The 27,716-nt window shown below is 40.9% G+C and overlaps 1 protein-coding gene across 4 annotated transcripts; it reads left to right on the top strand.

Moving 5' to 3' along the window:
• On the top strand, window positions 1–27,716 carry LOC110514005 (NLR family CARD domain-containing protein 3). 4 transcript variants are annotated; one of them, XM_036939264.2, is made up of 10 exons: window positions 1–227; window positions 3,597–3,692; window positions 8,693–8,797; window positions 12,131–12,279; window positions 14,950–16,744; window positions 17,088–17,252; window positions 24,761–24,934; window positions 25,853–26,026; window positions 26,228–26,274; window positions 26,529–27,716. In XM_036939264.2, the coding sequence occupies exons 1-10, from the start codon at window positions 193–195 to the stop codon at window positions 27,080–27,082; spliced, it is 3,294 nt and encodes a 1,097-aa protein (XP_036795159.2). In that variant the 5' UTR covers window positions 1–192; the 3' UTR covers window positions 27,083–27,716. The 4 variants fall into 4 exon arrangements, with proteins under 4 accessions (XP_036795159.2, XP_090053577.1, XP_090053580.1 ...); XM_090197452.1 differs by having other exon boundaries at window positions 41–227; window positions 7,695–8,797; XM_090197451.1 differs by lacking the exon at window positions 8,693–8,797.

Genomic DNA, 27,716 nt, shown 5'->3' with positions numbered 1-27,716 from the left:
ATTACGTAATGACGCCATCACGCAACGACATCACAATGTCATTCAGCAACAAGTCTATCTGCCTCTAGCAACTTTCCCTGAAAATTAGTTGGCAACACTGTTTCCTGATATGAAATTGAAAGTCTATTTGGAGCCTAACGCATCTACAAAATGGCTGTTGAAACTGTGGCGCACATGTCTCGGCAACATTAGATGTCTGATAAACGTATTGAAAGAAGCCGACTCTGGTAAGTCTAGAGGCTACCTAAAAACTAGTATAAAGTTAGGTCGTCGTCAGACATTCAATAGTAGGTTTGAGCTATGATCACTTATCTGAGAACACGAAAAAATCAATCGTATAAATTCTAAATAAATGACATTTAATTACCACAAAAATTCGATGAAAAAAGATATCATGACAAAACAAATATGTTGCAACCTAGAGGTAGGTAAATGGTTGTTTCTTCCTTGTCTTCTCTCTGGCGTTGGCGAGAATGATAAAGAACTGTAGGCTACGTGTGTGCATTGCAGAGGCCCGTTGGAGCCTTGACAACTTTGGCCAATTGCAGTAAAAACTAAATTCACCGTGTCTGCCTTGATGTTTATAAAACTTCACCGTCCCCCTCTTGTGCAGTGGAACCCAGAACGATATGTGACCACTTGGTTATAGTGACTCTGTTCTGCCGAGGACACCCATAGCCCTGCTTGGGAAATTTTGCTTAAATTGGCTATTGTTTGAGATGCAGGGCCGGTTCTACCTTGGTATGTCAGCGTGGGAAATTGGTAATGTAAATTGGGCCAAGTTGGAAGTAATAATGCATTTAGGTTATAGTTTATTGAGATGCGTGAAGGCACCACACGAAAAGCTTGATTGTTATGGCGGTTTTAAAACGAATTTCCTGCAATTCTACGTAATGACTTATGTTCACTACTTGGTCAATTGATTTAATTATTTAAATCTATGCAAATGTATTATATGAATAGATTGTTAACTTATCTGTTTTATTTTATTCTGCAATAAGGAATATTGTAAACATGTGTTCAAGTTAATCAAACCAAAGTTTATTTAGCGTAGTACTTTTAGATCCACGAATGGCGATCCAATCATTTAAAATAATATTCATCAATATCGATTGCCTATTCCTAATAGTCCTACTCATTATTATTATTATTATTACAAATAGAAGATGATCACTTCTCACAATGTTGCTGGTTTAGTCAAGTTAGATCAAAGCTGAATCAATGTCTTGCAAGATCACATAGCGATTCATTTGTATTTTACGTAACATAACCGACTATAATAATATAGTAGGTCTATAACGTCGCGGATACAACTCAAACACCTAATTTCTATTAAGATTTTAGGATGGTTAGCTGAAGATGAATAATACTCTCATGCGCCAAAACTCAACAGAGCCACTAGCCAGGATATATGCTTTGATTGAAACAAAATACAAAGACTTATACTTTGTGAACACAATCTGCTCTAATTATCTCTCGAAACTGCAATTCAAGAAGATCGAAATGGATAGGCTATTCCATTGTAACTGAGAAATAATTGTTATTCAGATGCAATTTCACCAGTAAAACATGAAGAATTATCATTCATGATTGACAGTGATGATGGCCTATTTTGAAATGAGTTATGCCTGACTTGGTGTTTGAGGGTATTACAAATATAAAAGCATGTTGTAACATTATCTTGCGGGCAGAAGTGCAATTGTAGGATGTATTTTATGCATATTCTGTAACAGCACTCTCAAATCCTGTTCCTGGAGAGCTACCTTTCTGTTCATTCCAACTCAAAACTAGCACACCTGATTTAAATAATTTGTTTATAAGATGAATCAGGTTAGTTACATTTGGGGTTGGAGCAGTGGCGGTTCTAGCTTGTATGGCTCCCTGGGCGACACCCCCCCCCCCCTCCCCCCTCCCCCTTTAGCGCCCCCCCCCCCCCCCCCACCAAGCCAACAAACAAATACTGTAATTTTTATTCAGACATTTGTAACAAAACAAATAAATTATCATAACATTTAAAACTGTTTAAATATATAAATATTTTTAAAAATAACACTCATAAATATCAAAAATAAATAACAAAGACAAATAGGATTTGTGCAATTTAGTTTTATTTGTGTTTTGTCTATCACACAAATACACAAATAGAACACACTTATAAAGAAGAGAACCTGATTATTACACTATTGCACTTCAAACAAGAAAAACACAAACTAAATTGCACAACTAATTGCATTAGTACTGTACAAAGTTAGAGATGCGCTATTTGATAGATTCCCCGCACCCCCTACCTCGGGCTTCCAGAGGGGAGACCTGAGGTCAACCTACCCCCGCCCCCCCTTCCCCATCTCGTACTTCTGATTGGGAGACCTTCCCAGGCAGCAGCCTGCCTCGCTACCAAACTAGAATCAGGGCACCCACTCCGACAAGGTTAATTGACCCACAGTCCCAAACCGGGACATGATGTCATTGACGTAACGTGCAAGTGAGCGATAGAAAACCGATCACGCAAATGTCACCATTCCGAATATTTATTATTGTTATAAAAACATTTGTTGGTGCGGGTGACCCGTGCTGCCCCCATCAAGATACCGCTCTGGGCGGCTGTACATGTCACCTTTTCCAAAAATCCGCCACTGGGTTGGAGTGAAACCCTACAGGAGGGTAGCTCTCCAGGAACAGGGTTGGAGAGCCCTGCAATGATACACTATTCAATAGGCTACATCTGTCCTGACAGACTTTGATTGAGGAAATTATAACGTAATATACATATTTGTTGCGCTCCCTCATCTAAAAAGAAATACACAACTGCTTATCATGCATACCGACCTGATGGCCTCCATTGGAAATGTTTTGAACAATATCAGGCCTAGGCTACATTCTCTGTCCTAGTACTGTTATGCCTATAACGTTATGTGAACTGATCTGAACAGGTTGGTCATCTATGATATGTAGCTATAACCGAGGTATAGACCTCCATCTGCATATCACTAACAAACCGCTATTATACATTATAACCTAGCCTACTTTACATAATATAACATCTTACTTGTTGCAAAAAACCTTTCTGAATGGATCAATCATGCCCATTTTAGCCCTTCTGTTTACATTCTCAGATGCGTTTAGAAAAGAACCGATTGAAAGACAATAAATAGCCTACTTTTAATGAATACAAATAAGTGTGAGACATGGCTTTGTGTTTCCCCACTGTCTATAACTACCTTAACAAACAGTGACTTATTATTATTATTATTGTTAACTACCTTAACAAACAGTGACTATTATTATTATTATTAACTACCTTAACAAACAGTGACTATTATTATTGTTAACTACCTTAACAAACAGTGACTATTATTATTATTGTTAACTACCTTAACAGTGACTATTATTATTATTATTATTATTATTGACTGTTACCAAGGAGAAGTGACGTCACAACTACATGTTAATGTGATTGAATTAAATCACCTGACTGTTTCGATATGTCTGTTAGTAAATGTTGTATTTCTCAAAGATATAATGAAAGAGAACAATTGACATTCAATAATTAGTTGTCACTGTGTTAACCACAACCAACATGTTGGATCTCTGTTTAGGGCTCAGTGCTCTAAAAATAGTCTCTCTGTGGAGAAAGAGGAGGGCCCTGCCTCTAAAATGAGTCTCTCTGGGGAACATGACACCAAAGCTAAGAGGTGAGATGACAATATATTCATTATTAATTGTTTTTTTCCAAAACACTAAATCCCCCCAAAAAAATCCATCAGAAATGATTGCGTATATATACCTTAAATATTACTGTTCGCAGGTTTTTAATTAATAGATTTGAAATATGTATATACAGTATATCACAAAAGTGAGTACACCCCTCACATTTTTGTAATTATTTGAGTATATCTTTTCATGTGACAACACTGAAGAAATGACACTTTGCTACAATGTAAAGTAGTGAGTGTACAGCTTGTATAACAGTGTAAATTTGCTGTCCCCTCAAAACAACTCAATGCACAGCCATTAATGTCTAAACCGCTGGCAATAAAAGTGAGTACACCCCTAAGTGAAAATGTCCAAATTGGGGCCAAAGCGTCAATATTTTGGGTGGCCACCATCATTTTCTAGCACTGCCTTAACCCTCTTGGGCATGGAGTTCACCAGAGCTTCACAGGTTGCCACTGGAGTCCTCTTCCACTCCTCCATGACGACATCACGGAGCTGGTGGATGTTAGAGACCTTGCACTCCTGCACCTTCCGTTTGAGGATGCCCCACAGATGCTCAATAGGGTTTAGGTCTGGAGACATGCTTGGCCAGTCCATCACCTTTACCATCAGCTTCTTTAGCAAGGCAGTGGTCGTCTTGGAGGTGTGTTTTGGGTCGTTATCATGTTGGAATACTACCCTGCGGCCCAGTTTCCGATGGGAGGGGATCATGCTCTGCTTCAGTATGTCACAGTACATTTTGGCATTCATGGTTCCCTCAATGAACTGTAGCTCCCCAGTACCGGCAGGACTCATGCAGCCCCAGAACATCACCACTACCATGCTTGACTGTAGGCAAGACACACTTGTCTTTGTACTCCTCACCTGGTTGGCGCCACACACACTTGACACCATCTGAACCAAATAAATGTATCTTGGTCTCATCAATGGTCTCATTATCTTAGTCTGCTTCTCTTCAGCAAACTGTTTGCGGGCTTTATTGTGCATCATCTTTAGAAGAGTCTTCCTTCTGGGACGACAGCCATGCAGACCAATTTGATGCAGTGAACGGCGTATGGTCTGAGCACTGACAGGCTGACCCCCCAACCCTTCAACCTCTGCAGCAATGCTGTCAGCACTCATACATCTATTTCCCAAAGACAACCTCTGGATATGAAGTTGAGCACGTGCACTCAACTTCTTTGGTCGACCATGGCGAGGCCTGTTCTGAGTGGAACCTGTCCAGTTAAATCGCTGTATGGTCTTGGCCACCGTATGTAGAGCAACAATTCTTTTTTTCAGATCCTCAGAGCGTTCTTTGCCATGAGGTGCCATGTTGAACTTCCAGTGACCAGTCAGTATGAGGGAGTGGGAGAGCGATGACACCAAATTTAACACAACTGCTCCCCATTCACACCTGAGACCTTGTAACACTAATGAGTCCTATGACACCGGGGAGGGAAAATGGCTAATTGGGCCCAATTTGGACATTTTAACTTAGGGGTGTACTCACTTTTGTTGCCAGCGGTTTAGACATCAATGGCTGTATTTTGAGGGGACAGCAAAATTAGTATTTAGTCAGCCACCAATTGTGAAAGTTCTCCCACTTAAAAAGATGAGAGGCCTGTAATTTTCATCATAGGTACACTTCAACTATGACAGACAAAATGAGAAGAAAAAAAATCCAGAAAATCACATTGTAGTATTTTTCATGAATTTATTTGCAAATTATGGTGGAAAATAAGTATTTGGTCAATAACAAAAGTTTATCTCAATACTTTGTTATATACCCTTTGTTGGCAATGACAGAGGTGAAGACTTACAGAACGTTTGACAAGGTTTTCACACACTGTTGCTGGTATTTTGGCCCATTCCTCCATGCAGATCTCCTCTAGAGCAGTGATGTTTTAGGGCTGTTGCTGGGCAACACGGACTTTCAACTCCCTCCAAAGATTTTCTATGGGGTTGAGATCTGGAGACTGGCTAGGCCACTCCAGGACCTTGAAATGCTTCTTACGAAGCCACTCCTTCGTTGCCCGGGCGGTGTGTTTGGGATCATTGTCATGTTGAAAGACCCAGCCACGTTTCATCTTCAATGCCCTTGCTGGTGGAAGGAGGTTTTCACTCAAAATCTCACGATACATGGCCCCATTCATTCTTTCCTTTACACGGATCAGTCGTCCTGGTCCCTTTGCAGAAAAACAGCCCCAAAGCATGATGTTTCCACCCCCATGCTTCACAGTAGGTATGGTGTTCTTTGGATGCAACTCAGCTGAGTTGAGTTTTTACCAAAAAGTTATATTTTGGTTTCATCTGACCATATGACATTCTCCCAATCTTCTTCTGGATCATCCAAATGCTCTCTAGCAAACTTCAGACGGGCCTGGACATGTACTGGCTTAAGCAGGGGGACACGTCTGGCACTGCAGGATTTGAGTCCCTGGCGGCGTAGTGTATTACTGATGGTAGGCTTTGTTACTTTGGTCCCAGCTCTCTGCAGGTCATTCACTAGGTCCCCCCGTGTGGTTCTGGGATTTTTGCTCACCATTCTTGTGATCATTTTGACCCCACAGGGTGACATCTTGTGTGGAGCCCCAGATCGAGGGAGATTATCAGTGGTCTTGGACGTCTTCCATTTCCTAATAATTGCTCCCACAGTTGATTTCTTCAAACCAAGCTTCTTACCTATTGCAGATGCAGTCTTCCCAGCCTGGTGCAGGTCTACAATTTTGTTTCTGGTGTCCTTTGACAGCTCTTTGGTCTTGGCCATAGTGGAGTTTGGAGTGTGACTGTTTGAGGTTGTGGACAGGTGTCTTTTTATACTGATAACAAGTTCAAACAGGTGTCATTAGTACAGGTAACGAGTGGAGGACAGAGGAGCCTCTTAAAGAAGTTGTTACAGGTCTGTGAGAGCCAGAAATCTTGCTTGTTTGTAGGTGACCAAATACTTATTTTCCACCATAATTTGCAAATAAATTCATAAAAAATCTTACAATGTGATTTTCTGGATTTTTTTTCTCATTTTGTCTGTCATAGTTGAAGTGTACCTATGATGAAAATTACAGGCCTCTCTCATCTTTTTAAGTGGGAGAACTTGCACAATTGACTAAATACTTTTTTTGCCCCACTGTATATATATATTGGAAAATATTCAGACCCCTTTACTTTTTTCAAATTTTGTTACCTGTTACAGCCTTATTCTAAAATGGATTAAATAGTTTTTGTTCCTCATAAATCCACACACAATACCCCATAATGACAAAGAAAAACAGGTTTTTAGACATTTTTGCAAATGTAAATGATATATAAAAAAATAAATCATTTACATAAGTATTCAGACCCTTTACTCAGTACTTTGTTTGGCAGCGATAACAGTCACGAGTCTACTTGGGTATGATGCTTAAAGCTTGGCACACCTGTATTTGGGGAGTTTCACCAATATTTCTCTGCAGATCCTTTCAAGCTCTGTCAGGTTGGAGGGGGATGGTCGCTGCACAGCTATTTTCAGCTCTCTACAGAGATATTCGATCTGGTTCAGGTCCGGGCTCTGGCTGGGCCTCTCAAGGACATTCAGAGACTTGTCCCGAAGCCACTCCTGCGTTGTCTTGGCTGTGTGCTTAGGGTTGTTGTCCTGTTGGAAGTTGAATCTTTGCCCCAGTCTGAGGTCCTGAGTGCTCTGGAGGAGGTTTTCATCAAGGATCTCTCTGTACTTTACTCAGTTCATCTTTCCCTATATCCTGACTAGACTCCCAGTCCCTGCCACTGAAAAACATGCTGCCACCACCATGCTTCCCACCACTGTGTTCTTGGTGACCTTGAGTGCTGCAGACATTTTTTGGTACCCTTCCCCAGATCTGTGCCTCGGCACAATCCTGTCTCTTAGCTGTCTCAAGACCTCATGGCTTGGATTTTGCTCTGAAATGCACTGTCAACTGTGGGACCTTTATATAGACAGGTGTGTGCCTTTCCAAATCATGTCCAATCCATTGAATGTACCACAGGTGGACTCCAATCAAGCTCTAGAAACATCTCAAGGATGACCAATGGAAACAGGATGTAACTGAGCTCAATTTCAAGTCTCATGGCAAGGGGTGAATACTTATGTAATTAAGGTATTTCTGTTTTCTATTGTTAATACATGTGCAAACATTTCTAAAAACAACTGTTTTTGCTTAGTCATTATGGGTTACAGCTTCTACCCCAAGCCATAAGACTCCTGAACAGCTAATCAAATGGCTACCCAGAATATTTGCATTGCCCCCCCCCCCCCCTTCAACGTTGCTACTCTCTGTTATTATCTATGCATAGCCACTTTAATAACTCTACCTACATGTACATAATTACCTCAATACCTCGACACTGGTACCCCCTGTATATTGCCTCGCTATTGTTATTTACTGCTGCTCTTTAATTATTTGTTATTCTTATCGCTTACTTTTTTGTAGGTATTTTCTTAAAACTGCATTGTTGATTAAGGGCTTGTAAGTAATCATTTCACTGTAAGGTCTACTACACCTGTTGTATTCAGAGCATGTGACAAGTAAAATTTGATTTGATTTTGTGTAGATTGATGAGGAAAAATATTTTATTGAATCAATTTTAGTATAAGGCTGTAACGTAACAAAATGCGAAAAAAGTCAAGGAGTCTGAAGATTTCCCGAATGTGGTTGTCTCACCTAGATATCTTCAGATAAATGCACTTTATCTTCATTTGACCCAGTTCATTTGACCCAGTTCATTTGACCCAGTTCATTTGACCCAGTTTCTTACGGACGGAAAATGCTAAAATCCATGTAATCCATTTTAGAATAAGGCTGTAACGTAACAAAATGTGGAAACCGTCAAGGCGTCATTGATCAACCCCATGCCATGATTAGACAGTGGAACAAAAACAAATTTCCTTCATAATTTCTTTAAACAGTAAAAGCTTCTCATTTTCCCCATCTGAGTTCAGAGTAAATGAGAGACTGTAGTAATGTTTGTTTCGGTTGTGTTGAAGCCCAATCAAGCAGGAGAGAACAGACAGCTGTGTGTCCATGAACAGTGACAGGTCTATGGGACTACCTATAGACTTCAGAAAGGGATGTTTATCTACTGAAAAAAGGTAACAAGAGCTCATGGGTCATGATCAGTGAGTTAAACAGCACTGTCTAGTAATTTCTCCTCTCCCATTTTCCCATACATTTTTGTTGCTTTCCTTATCCACAGGCTTGTCCTTTTTATAAATTTTCATAGTCCTAACACCATATTTTTCCCACTATAAATCACGTGTAGCTTATAATGCCTTCTTAATGCCTTCTTAATGCCTTCTTAATGCCTTCTTAATGCCTTCATAATGCCTTCATAATGCCTTCTTAAAGCCTTCATAAAGCCTTCATAATGCCTTCTTCATAAGCACTACATGAATATGTTACACAGCATCTATATCCGTATGTCATTCTTTATAATGGGTTCATAAATGTGGCATAACTGTGACATAACCACCAATGTCAAATGTGACATAACCACAATGAATATACAATGAAAACAGGTCCATACTGGACTAACAACAGCATGACTGCTTGGTTATAAAAGGGGGAGTGGTCAGAAAGGGAGAGTCAGAGATTCAAACTATCGTTGTAACATCTGGAAACTACGCTCATGGAAAAAATAATACTTAGCACCCTAACCACCGCTCATCCGGATAAGAAATGCAACGTATATATTTACGCGTCGCTGTCCTTGATCGTCGTCTCTCTGTTGAACCACTTTCTCAAAAAGGGTTTGAGTGTCCAATCCCACTTCGGTGTGAGATTCAGCTTGTCTTCGAGTGGAGTGTTCGTTAGAATAGATACTTCAGATGTACCAACGGTTGTCTGAGAGGGATTGTCCTTCCCACCTTGTGTCTATAGTCAAATGTTCTAGGCTACTTTACATGCCAGCTGTAGACTGGTAATGCTACGGTCTAGTGAGTTTCTTCTTGTGTAGAGATTGAGAGTTTGAGTTTCTCACCATTTCAAACGTGTGGACTAACGTCTCACGTTTCCTGGTCTGTAGAGGTTCAACCATTTGTAACGTTGAGCTTGCACTTCACGTCAGCTGGTCCGATGTAAATTTTGTTACGAAGGCTTTTATACTCGGATAAAAAGGGGGCGTTCCATCACGCCGACACATTGTCTGTGCTACCTTGGGCATGGTTACTGACTGGGCAAAAGTTTATATTAAAACAATTATCTCATTAGAAGGCTAAAATCACATTGCTATCTTCACAAAAGTACTCTTATACTTAATCATATATTTGATACAACATTTAGATGTAAACTTGACAGGTAGACTGGGTACCCTTTCAGAGTTAGTTATTTCGTTTTAATGACGTCACAAAATAATAAACAATATGTCATGATTATTCTTGAGCTCCCCACTGAACATTACGAACATTCAGAAGTCAGGAAAAATGTTACAATGTTTACCTTTTTTTTTTAAATAAAAAAAAAGCTTTTGGCGGAAAGTCTCTCTCTACACACAGCAGATTCCTTTCCCAATACTGCAGGCAAGAAAGACCCTTTTTGCGTCACACAATTTATGACCATGTGTTAAGGTGTCAAAACCGGCTATCTGTCAGCCATTTGTCCAAGCTGATCTGACACCTTTGATCCTCACCAAGGAGAGAGTCATGACACTGTTGAGTGTGAAAAACCCAGCAGCGTTGCAGTTGGTGACACAAACCAGTGTCCCTGGCACCTACTACCATACCCCGTTCAAAGGCACTTAAATATTTTGTCTTGCCCATTCACCCTCTGAATGGCACACATACACAATCCATGTCTCAATTGTCTCAAGGCTTAAAAATCAGTTAACCTGTCTCCGTCCCCTTCATCTACACTGATTGAAGTGGATTTAACAAGTGACCTCAATAAGGGATCATACCTTTCACCTGGATTTACCTGGTAAGTCTGTCATGGAAAGAGTTCTTAATGTTTTGTATGGTCAGTGTATGTACTGTGTGTGCAATAGCCTGGGGAAGACATTACACCAAGAAACACTTACCTTGATGAAAGCCTCCAACCTAAAATAAATTGAAGGTGTCTTTCTTCTGGAACCAAATCACATGTTCCTCAGAACACAAACATGCACACAACAAAAACGAGCCAAACCGTGCAGTACTGGGTCCAGTCAGGTCTTTGACACGTTCACCCACTCCCCCGCTGAAAGCTCAGCCACAAAATGTTAGCACCATTGTAACAGGTTGTAATCAAGCCATGGTCTCCATGGGAACAGAAGAGTAATACCTGGTGTGGTAGTCTCGAGGCGGTAGGTAGCCTAGTGGTTACAGTGTTGGTTGCTGGATCAAATCCCAGAGCTGACAAGGTAAAAACCTGTTGTTCTGCCCCTGAGCAAGGCAGTTAACCCACTGTTCCCCGGGTGCCGAAGACGTGGATGTCGATTAGGCAGCCCCCGGCACCTCTCTGATTCAGAGGGTTTGGGTTAAATGTGTTCAGTTGAATGCATTCAGTTGTGCAACTGACTAGGTATCCCCTTTCCCAGGTTGGGAAATCATCTTGGCTCTGACATAGACGCATCCACACACACACAAACAGACACAAATGCAAGCTTTGCAGGTCCATCAACCCATTTAGATACCTCTCACACCCTACTGTAACCTATGGATCATCAGAGGACTGTCATAAATCAGCAGAACATTAATAACATGCTTATTGACACTTTATGTAGTGTCCTGTAATACTTCCTTTGTAGTGAGACACCTTTAATCATTCATAACATATTCATAAATGCTTTATCATATGATGCTGTACTTACTATGAAGTCGGACACATTTGGTCATTCATAACACGTACATAAAGGCTTAATGATGTAAACACCAATGTAATAACCCTTAGGGAAATTCACTAACAACTGAAATAAATAAACATTAAAGATATGTTTAAACTATACGTTTTTAACAATACACATACATTAAGTTTTAAGTCCATCAATGTGCTGAACATTACACAGGGCTTTGAATAGTGTAGCTTGTTCCTGAGCTGGCGGACATACTGCAATGTTTCTTGCCTCCCTTCCTGCTGGAGGTACTGCATGTTAGTTCCAACCTTAAAGTGATCGTGGGAATAGAGCTCACTATCCTGATTTATAAAGCCTTTATTAAGCGATGCTAATGCCACCTTTTATGAAACACGTGTTTATATCATATTTGACATAGTGGGTTATGTCACATTTGACATTGGAGGGTATGTCACACAGTTATGCCATGAACACTTTATAGAGCTTGACATACGGTTATAGATGATTTGTGACACTTATGTAGTGTTTATAAAGGCTTTATGAAGGCCTTATAACCTGCACGGCATGTAAAGTGGATCCAAAATATTAAACAAACATAACATTCCCTCCCTGAGTGTGTGTGTGCTGGATGAGATGTAATCTCATGTTTTGACCACAGAAACCAACGGAAGAACGAGATGAAGATGTTCAAGAGGATTCTTAGTCCAGAACTCCCACAAGGCTTTGAGAGTCATAAACAGGATAAGGACGTGGTGGACGCTGAAGATGAGAAGCAGGAGAGCAGTGCCAGAGACACACTGTATAAAGGTAAGAGCTGTCTGCCTCATGTTGAATGCTGTTTTATAACAAACATTTAAAAGTTTTAGCTGTGTAACTCCATATTGTAGCATCATAACCACAACACCTAGTGACATCATCAAGAAGCCCCCGACCTCTAGGGGCCCCCAAAACATATCAAATGATACATAAAATATGATAGCAAAATGTGTAGAATTGCAGGAAACTAGAAATAAAGATACAACATTCTTTTCTCAGCCGAGTTGGGGTATGGATATACTAGATCAAGATGATGTTACAATTGATTTTAACATTATCCATTAGCCTTTACATATGTTTATATTGGTGATTTTTGACGGACGTGCTACCTGTCCCAGACCTGCTGTTTTCAACTCTCTAGAGACAGCAGGAGTGGTAGAGATACTCTTAATGATCGGCTATGAAAAGCCAAGTGATATTTATTCCTTAGGTGTTGACCTGTTGCACCCTCTACAACCATTGTGATTATTATTATTTGACCCTGCTGGTCATCTATGAACATTTCAACATCTTGGTTCTGTTATAATCTCCACCCGGCACAGCCAGAAGAGGACTGGCCACCCCTCAGGGCCTGTTTCCTCTCTAAGTTTCTTCCTAGGTTTTTTCCTTTCTAGGGAGTTTTTCCTAGCCACCGTGCTTCTACACCTGCATTGCTTGCTGTTTGGGGTTTTAGGCTGGGTTTCTGTATAGCACTTTGAGATATCAGCTGATGTACGAAGGGCTATATAAATACATTTGAATTGATTTTGTTATTTCAGGGGGAATTGGCCATGTATAGACCAATAAACTAAATTAGTGTAATAATTTAACAAATATTTGTTAGTGTCTCTTTCACTAGGGTAGACCTGGTTTATGAGAGCATTGGGACATAGCCACAGACCTGGTTCGTATGGGTCTTTGGGCTGAGATATGCAGGTGTAGATCTAGTTTATATTAGTATTGGGAACAAATGGGTTAACACAACACCTAGTGACCTCGTCAAGTAACAGCATGGATGTGTTGTGTTGATTAATTTAGACAGAGGGAAGAGACAAAGGAGAGAGGGAGAGAGAGGAGAGACAACATTAATAATACCATCAATAATTATATAATCAGTTAAACCAGGGAGTACTGCATTATGAAAACATTGACACATTTATACAGGAGGTTAACCTGTCTAGGACTGCTAGCGGAACCCCCCGAACAGCCAGTGAAAGTGCAGGGCGCCAAATTCAAAACAACAAAAATCTCATAATTAGAATTCCTCAAGCATACAAGTATTTTACACCATTTTAAAGATAGAATACTCGTTAATCCAGCCACAGTGTCTGATTTCAAAAAGGATTTACAGCGAAAGCACCACGAACGATTGTTAGGTCACCACCAAGCCACAGAAAAACACAGCCATTTTTCCAGCCAAAGAGGGGAGTCACAAAAAGCAGAAATAGAGAGAAAATGAATCACTAACCTTTGATGATCTTCATCAGATGACACTCATAGGACATGTATGTTTTGTTTGATAAAGTTCATATTTATATAAAAAAATCTGAGTTTACATTGGCGCGTTACGTTCAGTAGTTCTAAAACATGCAGTGATTGTGCAGAGAGCCACATCAATTTACAGAAATACTCATAATAAACATTGATAAAGATAGACTATTATACTTTAGATAAACCTCTCCTTAATGCAACCGCTGTGTCAGATTTTAAAAAAACTTTACGGAGAAAGCAAACCATGCAATAATCTGAGTACAGCCTTTAGACAACAAAGCAGCCAAAAAGATAGGGTAGTGGGTAGTCAACAATACTCAGAAATAGCATTTTTAATATTCACTTACCTTTGATTATCTTCATCAGAATGCACTCCCAGGAATCCCAGTTCCACCATAAATGTTTGATTTGTTTGATAATGTCCATCAGTTATGTCCAAATATCTTCTTTTGTTAGGGCGTTTGGTAAACAAATCCAAAAGCGCGTTCAGGTCGCGCCGAAAGTCGGACGAAAAGTTCAAAAAGTTCCGTTACAGTCCGTAGAAACATGCCAAACCAAGTATGGAATCAATCTTTAGGATGTTTATAACATACAACTTCATTAATGTTCCAACAATTCCTTTGTCTGTACAAATGAAGAGGAACGTAGGTACCTTTCACGTGAGCGCGCCAGACCTAGGCTGTGGCACTCTGCCAGACCACTCACTCAGAGCCCTTATGAGCGCCTCCTTCAGAGTAGAATCCTCAAAACAGGTTCTAAATACTGTTGACATCTAGTGGAAGCCTTGGGAAGTGAAACCTAACTAATATCACCCTGTATCTTCAATGGGGGCTGAGTTGAAAAACTACAAACCTCAGAATTCCCACTTCCTGGTTGGATTTTTTCTCAGGTTTTTGCCTGCCATATGAGTTCTGTTATACTCACAGACATCATTCAAATAGTTTTAGAAACTTCAGAGTGTTTTCTACCCACATTTTTGTATGCATATTCTAGCTTTTACGGCTGATTAGTAGGCAGCTTAATTTGGGCACGTTTTTCATCCAAGCTACCCAATACTGCCCCCTACCCCAAAGAAGTTAAGAGAATGAATTATTATGATTTTACAACTTCATAACAAAGTCCTACAATAATGTAGGCATTAAAACAGACCTAATATTAATATCCTTTGTGTTGTGTTATTTCTTCATTCAGATGAGATTGCTGTGATTTCCCAACGTGAACTCAAGTCTAATCTAAAGAAGAAGTTTCAATGTGTATTTGAGGGAATTGCTAAACAAGGAAACCCAACACTTCTCAATAAGATCTACACAGAGCCCTACATGACCGAGGGTGGAAAAGGAGAGGTCAATAATGAACATGAGCTGAGACAGATTGAGACAACAACCAGGAAACAAGCAAGACCAGAGACTGCAATCAAATGTAACGACATCTTCAAACCCTTAACTGGACAAGACAAACTTATCAGAACTGTGCTGACAAAGGGAGTCGCTGGCATTGGAAAAACAGTCTCTGTGCAGAAGTTCATTCTGGACTGGGCTGAAGGAAAAGCAAATCAGGATGTCCAATTTGTATTTTCATTCCCTTTTCGGGAGCTGAATTTGATGAAAGAGGAAAACCACACTTTGATTGAACTTCTCAATCACTTCTCAATGGAAACCAAAGAATCAAGAATCTCCAACTACGACAAGTACAAAGTCCTGTTCATCTTTGATGGTCTGGATGAGTGCCGACTGCCCCTAGACTTCAAAAAGAACAAGATCTGTTGTGACGTCACAAAGTCAACCTCAGTGGATGTTCTGCTGACAAATCTCATCAAGGGAAATCTGCTTCCCTCTGCTCTCCTCTGGATAACTACCCGACCTGCAGCTGCCAATAAGATCCCTTCAGGGTGTGTTGACCAGGTGACAGAGGTACGAGGGTTCAATGACCAACAGAAGGAAGAATACTTCAGAAAGCGATTCAGTGATGATGAGGACCTGGCCAGCAGAATCATCTCACACATAAAGACATCAAGGAGCCTCCACATCATGTGCCACATTCCAGTCTTCTGTTGGATTTCTGCAACAGTCCTTGAACACATGCTGAAACATAAGAGAGAAGAGATGCCCAAGACTCTGACTGAGATGTACACACACCTTCTGGAGTTCCATACCAAACAGAAGAATGAAAAGTATCTTGGGAAAGAAGAGACAGGTCCACACTGTAATAAAGAGAGCATTCTGTCACTGGGAAAACTGGCTTTTCAACAGCTTGTCAAGGGCAATCTGATTTTCTATCAAGAAGACCTGAAAAGGGCTGGCATTGAGGCCAATGAAGCCTCCGTGTACTCAGGATTGTGCACACAGCTCTTTAAAGAGGAATGTGGGCTGTACCAGGACAAGGTGTACTGCTTCGTGCATCTGAGCATTCAGGAGTTTCTGGCTGCTGTATATGTGTTCTTCTCATTCATCAACAACAATGATAATCTAATGGCCAAACCGCAATCAACATCCAGGTACTTTTCTGCTCTGTTCGGAGACAAGCCTGAAGTTACTTCCTACAAGAGTGCTGTGGATAAAGCATTACAAAGTGAGACGGGAAACCTGGACCTTTTCCTCCGCTTCCTTCTGGGCCTCTCAATGGAGTCTAATCAGAAGCACTTACGAGGTCTACTGACAACGACAAGAAGCAGCTCACAGGGCCATGAAAAAACAGTCAAGTACATCAAGGAGAAGATCAGGGAGAATCCCTCTCCAGAGAGGTGCATCAATCTGTTCCACTGTCTGAATGAACTGAATGACCATTCTCTAGTGGAGGAGATCCAAAGCTACCTGAGATCAGGAAGTGTCTCCAGTGAACAACTGTCACCTGCACAGTGGTCAGCTCTGGTCTTTGTGATGCTGACTTCAGAAAAAGAGCTGGATGTGTTTGACCTGAAGAAATACTCCAGATCAGAGGAAGGTCTGCTGAGGCTGCTGCCAGTGGTCAAAGCCTCCAGAGTTGCTCTGTGAGTACAAACATGACATTTAAGTACTAATCATCAGGAAGAAATATTCCATTTAGAGAACTGATATTGAAAAACTACATTGAAAAACATATATATATATTATATATATTCAGTTTAGAGAAAAATATGTAATAATATGTGTGTAATATTATATTAAAAAACATATTGAATCAATGCATTAATGTTCACATTAGTATAACAATATGACCATACAATTGTAGGAGACGGAAGATAAATCTATATGTTGTTTGAGAGAATAAACCAAATTCGTCTGCCATTGTCCTTCTACACTACTGGTATTAAATTAACAGTGTGTTTAGTGAAATCATGATCTCTTTGTCAGGCTGTCAGGCTGTGGAGTCAAAAAGAAAGGCTGTGCTTCTCTGGTATCAGCTCTTATGTCAAACCCCTCACACCTGGATCTGAGTAACAATGACCTGAAGGATTCAGGAGTGAAGCTGCTCTCTGCTGGACTGGGGAATCCTCACTGTAAACTGGAGACTCTGAGGTCAGTATTCCTGTATTTTGTCAACAAGTGATAACAGTTTGATTGTTAATCAATTCCCCGTTACATATATCACCAGTAGTACATTTACCCGTTAATTCTTATGTCTAATCTACAATGTTTGTTACTGTAATTTATTTTACTATATTCAATATTATTATTTCAGTCTTCCCCTTCTCATTGTCAGAGTGGATACATTGTTTTCATAGTGCACAACCTATGCTAAACTTGTGAGACAAAGTTCTGGTTTATTTCATTCCATTTATGAGTTTTGTCAATGTAGTAATTGTCTTTTGTTTGGAGCACTCCTGTCAATGTAGGCCTATAGGTAGGCCGTCTCAATCATTGATTGAAAGAACAGATGACTTTCGGTCGACAAATGTTTTTTTTTAAATGTCGGAAACAACCTTAGTGTGGACTGTATACTCAATACAATCTAAATCTGATACCTCAGTTTTTTTGACTGATACTGCTTTTTAAACTGGTCTGGATAGTCTACTCAAATAGTTGTACTTCATATTTCTGTCTACAAGCAATACTTTGATCATTTGTAATGTCTAGTAATGATACATCCATTTAAATCAAATGTTATTGGTCATATACACGTTTTTAGCAGATGTTATTGCAGGTGTAAGTAAGTAATATCTAACAGTTTCACAACATATACCTAAAATACAGGTAGTTCTAAATATGGAATGGATTATGAATATATACATATATGTCAGAGCAGCATTGGACTGAGACACAGTGGCATAGTATAGAATACAGTTTACACATATGAGATGAGTAATGCAAGATACGGAGACATTATTAAAGTGGCTAGTGTTTCCTAATCTATGTCTATAGGCTGCCACTCCCTGATGTGCTAGTGATGGCTGTTTAGCAGTCTGATGGCCTTGAGATAGAGGCTGTTTTTCAGTCTCTCGGTCCCAGCTTTGATGCACCTGTACTGATCTCTCCTGCTGGATGATAGCGGGGTGAACAGGCAGTGGCTTGGGTGGTTGATGTCCTTGATGATCTTTTTGGCCTTCCTATGGCATTGGGTGCTGTAGGTGTCCAGAAGGGCGGGAAGATCGCCCCCGGTAATGCGTTGGCCAGACCGCACCACCATCTGGAGAGCTTTGCGATAGTAATTTAGTTCAATTACTTAAGCTTTTTTAGGTAAAGAGGCAACAGACTGGGATAGGGATTGATTGAATATATCTGTAAACACTCCAGCCAGCTGGTCTGTGCATGCTCTGAGGACGTGGCTAGAAATGCCATCTAGGCCGGCATCCTTGCGAGGATTAACACTCTTAAAACCTGTTGAGTGGGCCTCCCGGGTGGCGCAGTGGTTAAGGGCGCTGTACTGCAGCGCCAGCTGTACCATCAGAGTCCCTGGGTTCGCGCCCAGGCTCTGTCGTAACCGGCCGCGACCGGGAGGTCCGTGGGGCGACGCACAATTGGCCTAGCGTCGCCCGGGTTAGGGAGGGCTTGGTCGGTAGGGGTGTCCTTGTCTCATCGCGCACCAGCGACTCCTGTGGCGGGCTGGGCGCAGTGTATGCTAACCAAGGTGGCCAGGTGCACGGTGTTTCCTCCGGCGCGTTGGTGCGGCTGGCTTCCGGGTTGGATGTGCGCTGTGTTAAGAAGCAGTGCGGCTTGGTTGGGTTGTGTATCGGAGGACGCATGACTTTCAACCTTCGTCTCTCCCGAGCCCGTACGGGAGTTGTAGCGATGAGACAAGATAGTAGCTACTACAACAATTGGATACCACGAAATTGGGGAGAAAAGGGGGTCAAATAAAAAAAAAAAAAAAAAACCTGTTGAGTGTAGGGGGCAGTATTTTGATTTGGATGAAAAACGTACCCAAATGAAACTGCCTGTTTCTCAGGCCCAGAAGCTAGAAAATGCATCAAATAGAAAACACTCTAAAGTTTCCAAAACTGTCAAAATATTGTCTGTGAGTATAACAGAATTGATATTGCAGGAAAATCCAACCAGGAAGTGCCTAAGAGAAATTAATCTCCCTGTTCCATTACATGCCTTCCCTCCATTTTTAAAGGGATATCAACCAGATTCCTTTCCCTATGGCTTCCACATGGTGTGAACAGTCTTTAGACATACAGTGGGGCAAAAACGTATTTAGTCAGCCACCAATTGTGCAAGTTCTCCCACGTAAAATGCTGAGAGAGGCCTGTAATTTTCATCATAGGTACACTTCAACTATGACAGACAAAATGAGAAAAAAAAATCCAGAAAATCACATTGTAGGATTTTTTAAATGAATTTATTTGCAAATTATGGTGGAAAATAAGTAGTTTCAGGCTTTTATTCTGAAAAATGTGCAAGAACGATCACATCACGTCTGTGGATGGCTGGGTGCCAGCAGGGTTTTGTATGCGCAACAGCTTGGAGCAGACATTTTCTCTCTCTCTCCTATTGAAAAAGCTATGGTCCGGTTGAAATATTACCGATTATTTATTGTAAAAACAACCTGAGGACTGATTTAAAAAAAACGTTTGACATGTTTCTACGAACTTTACGGATACTATTTGGAATTTTCGTCTGCCCCATCATGACCGCTCGAGCCTGTGGATTACTGAACATAACGCGCCAACCAAATGGAGGTATTTTGGATATAAAAATAATCTTTATGGAACAAAAGGAACATTTATTTGTGTAACTGGGAGTCTCGGAGTGCAAACTTCCGAAGATCATCAAAGGTAAGCGATTCATTTTATTGCTATTCTGACTTTCATGACCAATCTACTTTGCTGCTAGCTGTTTGTAATGTTTTGTCTGCTGAGAGAGATGTCCTTACATAAACACTTGGATTGCTTTTGCTGTAAAGCTCTTTTGAAATTTGACACGCAATGTGGATTAACAACAAGCTAAGCTGTGTTTTGCTATATTGCACTTGTGATTTCATGAAAATTAAATATTTTTAGTAGTTTAATTTGTATTGGTGCTCTGCAATTCAGCGGATGTTGACGAAAATGATCCCGCTAACGGGATGGGTGCGCCAAGAAGTTAAATGTTTTACTCATGTCGGCCATGGAGATGGAGAGCCCACAGTCTTTGGTAGCGGGCCGCATCGGTAGCACTGTATTATCCTCAAAGCTCTTCAACCGATCGCTGCCCGCACCCGCCCGCCCTCCCGACTAGCATCACTACTCTGGACGGGTCTGACTTAGAATATGTGGACAACTATAAATACCTACAGTTGAAGTCGGAAGTTTCCATACACATAGGTTGGAGTCATTAAAAGTAGTTGTTCAACCACTATAGTTTTGGCAAGTCGGTTAGGATCTATTTTGTGCATGACAAAAGTAATTTTTCCAACAATTGTTTACAGACAGATTATTTCATTTATAATTCACTGTGTCACAATTCCAGTGGGTCAGAAGTTTACATACACTAAGTTGACTGTTCCTTTAAACAGTTTGGAAAATTCCAGAAAATTATGTCATGGCTTTAGAAGCTTCTGACAGGCTAATTGACATCATTTGAGTCAATTGGAGGTGTACCTGTGGATGGATTTCAAGCGAAACCTTCAAACTCAGTGCCTCTTTGCTTGACATCATGGGAAAAACAAAAGAAAGACCTCAGAAAAAAATTGTAGACCTCCACAAGTCTGGTTAATCCTTGGGGAAGGTACCACGTTCATCTGTACAAACAATAGTATGCAAGTATAAACACCATGTGTCACGTTCTGACCTTAGTTCTGTTATTTTATCTTTGTTTTAGTATGGTCAGGACGTGAGTTGGGTGGGCAGTCTGTTTGTTTTTCTATGTTTGTTTTTGAGTTCGGCCTAGTATGGTTCTCAATCAGAGGCAGCTGTCAATTGTTTTCCCTGATTGAGAATCGTACTTAGGTAGCCTGGGTTTCAGTTTTGGGTTGTAGGTGTTTGTCTTCCGTGTCAGTGTTTGTCGCCACACGGGACTGTTTTGTTCATTTCACGTTTATTGTTTTGTATTTCGTAGTGTTCAGTTTATGTTTTAAAATAAACATTATGGACACTTACCACGCTGCGTTTTGGTCCTCCGATCCTTCGCGCTTCTCCTCCTCAGAAGAGGACGACGAGGTTCGTTACACCATGGGACTCATCTGTACAAACAATAGTACGCAAGTATAAACACCACAGGACCACGCAGCCGTCATACAGCTCAGGAAGGAAACGCGTTCTGTCTCCTAGAGATGAACTTACTTTGGTGTGAAAAGTGCAGAAGAAGCTACTACTCCAAAACCACCATAAAAAAGCCAGACTACGGTTTGCAACTGCACATGGGGATGAATATCGCACTTTTTGTAGAAATGTCCTCTGGTCTGATGAAACAAAAATAGAACTATTTGGCCATAATGACCATCATTATGTTTGGAGGAGAAAGGGGTAGGCTTGCAAGCTGAAGAATACCATCCCAACCGTGAAGCACGGGGTGGCAGCATCATGTTGTGGGGGTGCTTTGCTGCAGGAGGGACTGGTGCACTTCACAAAATAGATGGCAACATGAGGGAGGAAAATTATGTGGATATATTGAAGCAGCATCTCAAGACATCAGTCAGGAAGTTAAGGCTTGTTCGCAAATGGGTCTTCCAAATGGACAATGATCCTCAAGCATACTTCCAAAGTTGTGGCAAAATGGCTTAAGGACAACAAAGTCAAGGTATTGGAGTGGCCATCACAAAGCCCTGACCTCAATCTTATAGAAAATGTGTGGGCAGAACTGAAAAAGCGTGTGTGACCAAGGAGGACTACAAACCTGACTCAGTTACACCAGCTCTGTCAGGAAGAATGGGCCAAAATTCACCCAACTTATTGTGGGATGCTTGTGGAAGGCTATCCGAAGGCTACCTGACATTTCACATTCTTAAAATCAAGTGGTGATCCTAACTGACCCAAGACGGAATTTTTATTACGATTAAATGTCAGGAATTGTGAAACATGTAGTTTAAATGTATTTGGCTAAGATGTATGTAAACTTCCAACTTCAACTGTAGGTTTCTGGCTAGACTGTAAACTCTCCTTCCAGACTCACATTAAGCGTCTCTGATCCAAAGTTAAATCTGGAATCGGCTTCCTATTTTGCAACAAAGCCTCCTTCACTCATGCTGCCAAACTTACCCTCCTAAAACTGACTATCTTACCAATCCTTGACTTCGGCGATGTAATTTACAAATTAGCCTCCAACACTCTAATCAACAAATTGGATGCAGTCTATCACAGTGGCATCCGTTTTGTCACCAAAGCCCCATATACTACTCACCCCTGCGACCTGTATGCTCTCGTTGTCTGTTCCTCGCTACATATTCGTCGCCAAACCCACTGGCTCCAGGTTATCTATAAATCTTTGCTAGGTATAGCTCCACCTTATTTCAGCTCACTGGTCACCATAGCAATACCCACCCGTAGCACGCGCTCCAGCAGGTATATTTCACTGATCATCCCCAAAGCCAACGCCGCCTTCCCTTCCAGTTCTCCACTGCCAATGACTGGAACGAATTGCAACAATCACTGAAGTTGGTGACATATCTCCCTCACTAACTTTAAGCGTCAGCTGCCAGAGCAGCTTACCGATCGCGGCAGCAGTACACAGTACACAATCTGTAAGTAGCCCATCCATCCAATCAACTACCAACCTGAATTGTTTTGTTTTTTTTCTGCTCTTTTGCACACCAGTATTTCTACTTGCACCTCGTCATCTGCACATATATCACTCCAGTGTAAATTGCTAAATTGTAATTACTTCACCACTATTGGCCTATTTATTGCCTTACCGCCTTACTTAATTTGCACACACTGTATACAGATGTTTCTATTGTGTTATTGACTGTACGTTTGTTTATCCCATGTGTAACTCTGTGTTGTTGTCACACTGCTTTGCTTTATCTTGGCCAGGTCGCAGTTGTTAATGAGAACTTGTTCTCAACTGGCCTACCTGGTTAAATAAAGGTAGGATAAAAATATATTTAAAAAAAGCGACTGAGCGAGGTGTTCAGCCTGTCCGGAAGCAAGACGTCAGTGTCCGCGACGTGGCTGGTTTTCCTTTAGTAATCCGTGATTGTCTGTAGACCCTGCCACTGTAACTCTGAGTTGTTGAACTGAGACTCAACTTTGTCCCTATACCAATGTTTATCCTGCTTGATTGCTTTGCGTAGGGAACAACTACGTTGTTTGTGTTCTTCCATATTCCCAGTCTTCTTGCCCTGGTCAGTTTTGCGCGAATGCTCCCGTCTATCCACGGTTTCTAGTTGGGGTAGGTTTTAATAGTCACAGTGGGTACAACATCTCCTATGCACTTCCTGTTAAACTCATTCACCGTATCGGTATGTGTGTCAATATTCTGAAGCTACTCTGAACATATCCCAGTCCGCGTGATCAAAACAATCTTGAAGCATGGATTCCGATTTGTCAGACCAGCGTTGAATAGTCCTTAACACAGGTGCTTTCTGTTTGAGTTTCTGCCTATAGGAGGGGATGGAATCATGGGTCCGATTTGCCGAATGGAGGGCGGGGGAGGGCCTTATATGCATTCTGGAAGGTAGTATAGCAATAGTCGAGGGTTTTAGCAGAGCGAGTACAGCAATAAGTATGTTGATAGAATTTCACAAGCCTTTTCCTCAAATTTGCTTTGTTAAAATCCCTAGCTACAATAAATGCATCCTCAGGATATGTGGTTTCCAGTTTGCATAAAATCCAGTGAAGCTCTTTGAGAGCCGTCGTGGTATCCGCTTGGGGGGGATATAGACCGCTGTGGCTATTATTGACAAAAAGTATCTCAGGAGATAGTACAGTCAGCATTTAATTGTGAGATATTCTAGGTCGGGTGAACAGAAGGACTTGAGTTCCTGTATGTTATCACAGTTACACCATAAGTTGTTAATAATAAAACATATACCTCCACCCTTCTGCTTCCCAGAGAGATGTTTGTTTCTGTCTGTGCAATGTACTGAGAATCCAACTGGCTTTACAGAGTCAGAGATATAGATAAAAAAATATATATATATATATAATATAGAGGAGAGATGTTTCCGTGAAGCAGAGCTCATCAATTTATTATCCAGAGATTGAACATTATCTAGTAAAATACTCGGGAGCGGTGGGTGGTGTGCACGTTTCCTGAGTCGGACCAGAACACTGCCTCGAGTACCTCGCCTTCGCTGCCGTTGTTTTGGGTCAGGCTCTGGAATAAACTCGATTGCTCTCGGGAAAGTAAACAAAGGATCCGCTCCAGGGAGGTCGTAATGCTGGAAGTTCTCGTGAGTTACCGCCGCTCTAATATCTGGGAGTAAATTATGACACAAAACAGCTCCTGAGCTAAAAACGTCAACAATAGTACACAAACAAAATACAGCAGAGTTGCTTGAGAGCCGCGATACTGCCATCTCCATCGACGCCATCTTTATGAATAGATATGGACGGTTTCAGGACACTGATAAACTGTATCTGAACATGTTGACAAATATACTGCCTCTCTATTTTCACAGTTAAAGAATAGCAGTATGGTTATAACATTTATTTTAATCTTTGCAGGCTGTCAGGCTGTGGAGTCACAGAGGAAGGCTGTGCTTCTCTGTTCTCAGCTCTGAAGTCAAACCCCTCACACCTGAGAGAGATGGATCTGAGTAACAATGACCTGAAGGATTCAGGAGTGAAGCTCCTCTCTGCTGGACTGGAGAATCCCCACTGTAAACTGGAGACTCTGAGGTCTGTATTCCTGTATTTGGTCAACAAATGGTAACTGTTCACCAGATCCACATGTGTTTACCAGGCACACATAGTCCACACCATTAGTGCTTGGACAGTGAAGTTTACACACACACACACACACACACACACACACACACACATACACGATAACATACGGTGGATATGTAGATATGTGGTAGTGGTGGAGTAGGGGCCTGAGGGCACACAGTGTGATGTGAATATATTGTAATGTTTTTAAAATTGTATAAACTGCCTTAATTTTGCTGGACCCCAGGAAGAGGAGCTGCTGCTTTGGCAGCTAATGGGGATCCATAATAAATACAGTTTTACATTTGGTCCTATGTTGCAGCATTTTGAATTTCAGATTGAATGCTTCATATTAGGCCACAGTACAGAATGCCAACTTTTATTTAAAGGTATTCATACATATCTGTTTAACCGTTTAGAAGTGAAAGCACTTTTCTATATCTAGTTCTCCCATTTGATAAAGTCGTAATTATTTGGACAAATTCACTTATAGTGTATTAAAGTAGCCAAAAGTGTAGTATTTGGTCCCATATTCCTTGCCCTAGTGATTACATCAAGCTTACTCTACACACTTGTTGAATGCATTTGCTGTTTGTTTTGGTTGTGTTTTCCAATAGAAAATGAATGGTGAATAATGTCATTTTGGAGTCACTTCACTTGTATTGTAAATAAGAAATGAATATTTGTAATATACATTTTGTCTCTACAAGCAATACTTTGATCATTTCAATTTGTTTATCGTATACAGTACACCCATTTATGAATAGATATGGACGTTTTCAGGACGCTGATATACAGTATTTGAATATGTTGAAAAAATATACTGCCACTCTATTTTCACAGCCAAAGAATAGCAGTTTTATTTTAAAACGATTTTACTCTTTGCAGGCTGTCAGGCTGTCAAGTCACAGAGGAAGGCTGTGCTTCTCTGGTCTCAGCTCTGACGTCAAACCCCTCGCACCTGAGAGAGCTGGACCTGAGCTACAATCACCCAGGAGACTCAGGAGTCAGACTGCTCTCTGCTAGACTGGAGGATCCACACTGCAGACTGGAGAAACTCAAGTATGTAGAAGGTTTATGTCAATGTTCATATCAGACATGTTTGAGTTATCAGGCTAGTTAAGACAAAAATTCTTACTACCACTTGGACGAAGTTACATGCTTGGTGGGTGTGTGTTTGTGTGTGTGTGTGCGTGCGTTCACATGTATCTCTCAATAAAATATGTATCACTCAATACAATGTTCTTCTGCTTACCGCTACAGTGTGGAACATGGTGGAGAGTACACAATGAAACCTGGGCTTAGAAAATGTGAGTGTTGACTGCTGTGAAGAATATGACTAAGAATAGGTCTTAATTCAAGTTAAGTCAAAGACCACCATCATTACTTACTTGGTCATATTAAATATAATCTGTAGTTCTACAGAAGCAGAAATCAGGAACACAAAAGTTTAGAAAGTGTTGCGTTGACAATGTCTGTATGTGTGTGGCCTGTTCGTGTTACTTTAGAAATGTGTGTGTTCATGCTGATGATTTCTAATAATGTCTCTGGTTTCATCCATCAGATGCCTGTGATCTCACACTGGACCCAAACACAGTAAACAGACACCTCTCTCTGTCTGAGGAGAACAGAAAGGTGACATGGAGGATAGAGGAGCAGCCGTATCCTGATCACCCAGAGAGATTTGACTGGAAACAGGTGCTGTGTAGAGAGGGTCTGACTGGGCGCTGTTACTGGGAGGCAGAGTGGAGTGGGAGAGGGGCTTACATAGGAGTGACTTATAAAGGAATCAGCAGAAAAGGAAGTGGTAATGACAGTGGGATTGGATGGAATGACAAGTCCTGGAGTCTGTTTTACTCTGTCAAAAGTTTTGTTGCCTGGCACAATGATAATCCCACTACCATAGACGTCCCATCCTCCAGCTCCCACAGAGTAGGAGTGTATCTGGACTGGCCAGCCGGCACTCTGTCCTTCTACAGAGTCTCCTCTGACTCACTGACCCACCTGTACACATTCTACACCACATTCACTGAGCCCCTCTATCCAGGGTTTCATGTTTGGTTTGATGCCGCCTCAGTGTCCCTGTGTCAGGTGGTCCCTGTGTCAAACACAACATGATGTTTCACTCTAATCCTGGTCATGTTCAGGTAGACGCACTGGAGCAACAATGTAGAATAGCTCTCTAGTGTGTAAACATATGATTGTAAATATTCATGAGTACACACCATTGAAGTCATTCACTAATATAATGAATCACCACACTGTGTTGTAAAAACTTTTCATTTAGAAATCACTGATCTTGTTATTGGGCTTCTTGGTGTTTGTAAATGTTGTTGTCGGTAGAATGTTTGTCTAATTCTTTACACAATAATCTTGCTTCTGCATAAACTCAATTCCACTGAATGAAATGTACATGTGACAGATTTGACGAATTAAGGTTAGCAGATGAAAGAACAGCAGTTCTAAATGTTTTGTGTTTAATAAGACAATATGACATTTAAATAAGTAACACACACACCAGTTTGAGCCAGTTTTTTCCTGTAAATAATAACCATGTTAAACTATATGAACACAGATTTTTTTTTACATGTTCAGTGTTGGAGTGATCGTTTACATTGGACCACATGACCACAATAATGTCACCTGTAGTTGTTTTAAGACGTGTATCATACACTGAACATTTAAATAATATTATTTAAAATGGTCAATACCTTTATGAAGGTATTAAAATACGTATCATATGCCTTGTAAA

Source organism: Oncorhynchus mykiss, chromosome 13 (assembly GCF_057628025.1).
Source record: "Oncorhynchus mykiss isolate SJ-2025 chromosome 13, ASM5762802v1, whole genome shotgun sequence".
Lineage (NCBI taxonomy): Eukaryota > Metazoa > Chordata > Actinopteri > Salmoniformes > Salmonidae > Oncorhynchus > Oncorhynchus mykiss.
Note: the sequence above shows the minus strand (reverse complement) of the source record. Positions and strands in the feature narration are given on the sequence as shown.

Coding starts and splice junctions, on each gene's coding strand:
- LOC110514005 (XM_036939264.2), top strand. CDS start 193: ATGTCTGATAAACGTATTGAAAGAAGCCGACTCTG. Junction 12,280..14,949: donor CAGAGACACACTGTATAAAG/GTAAGAGCTGTC, acceptor TTCTTCATTCAG/ATGAGATTGCTGTGATTTCC. Junction 24,935..25,852: donor TGTAAACTGGAGACTCTGAG/GTCTGTATTCCT, acceptor TACTCTTTGCAG/GCTGTCAGGCTGTCAAGTCA.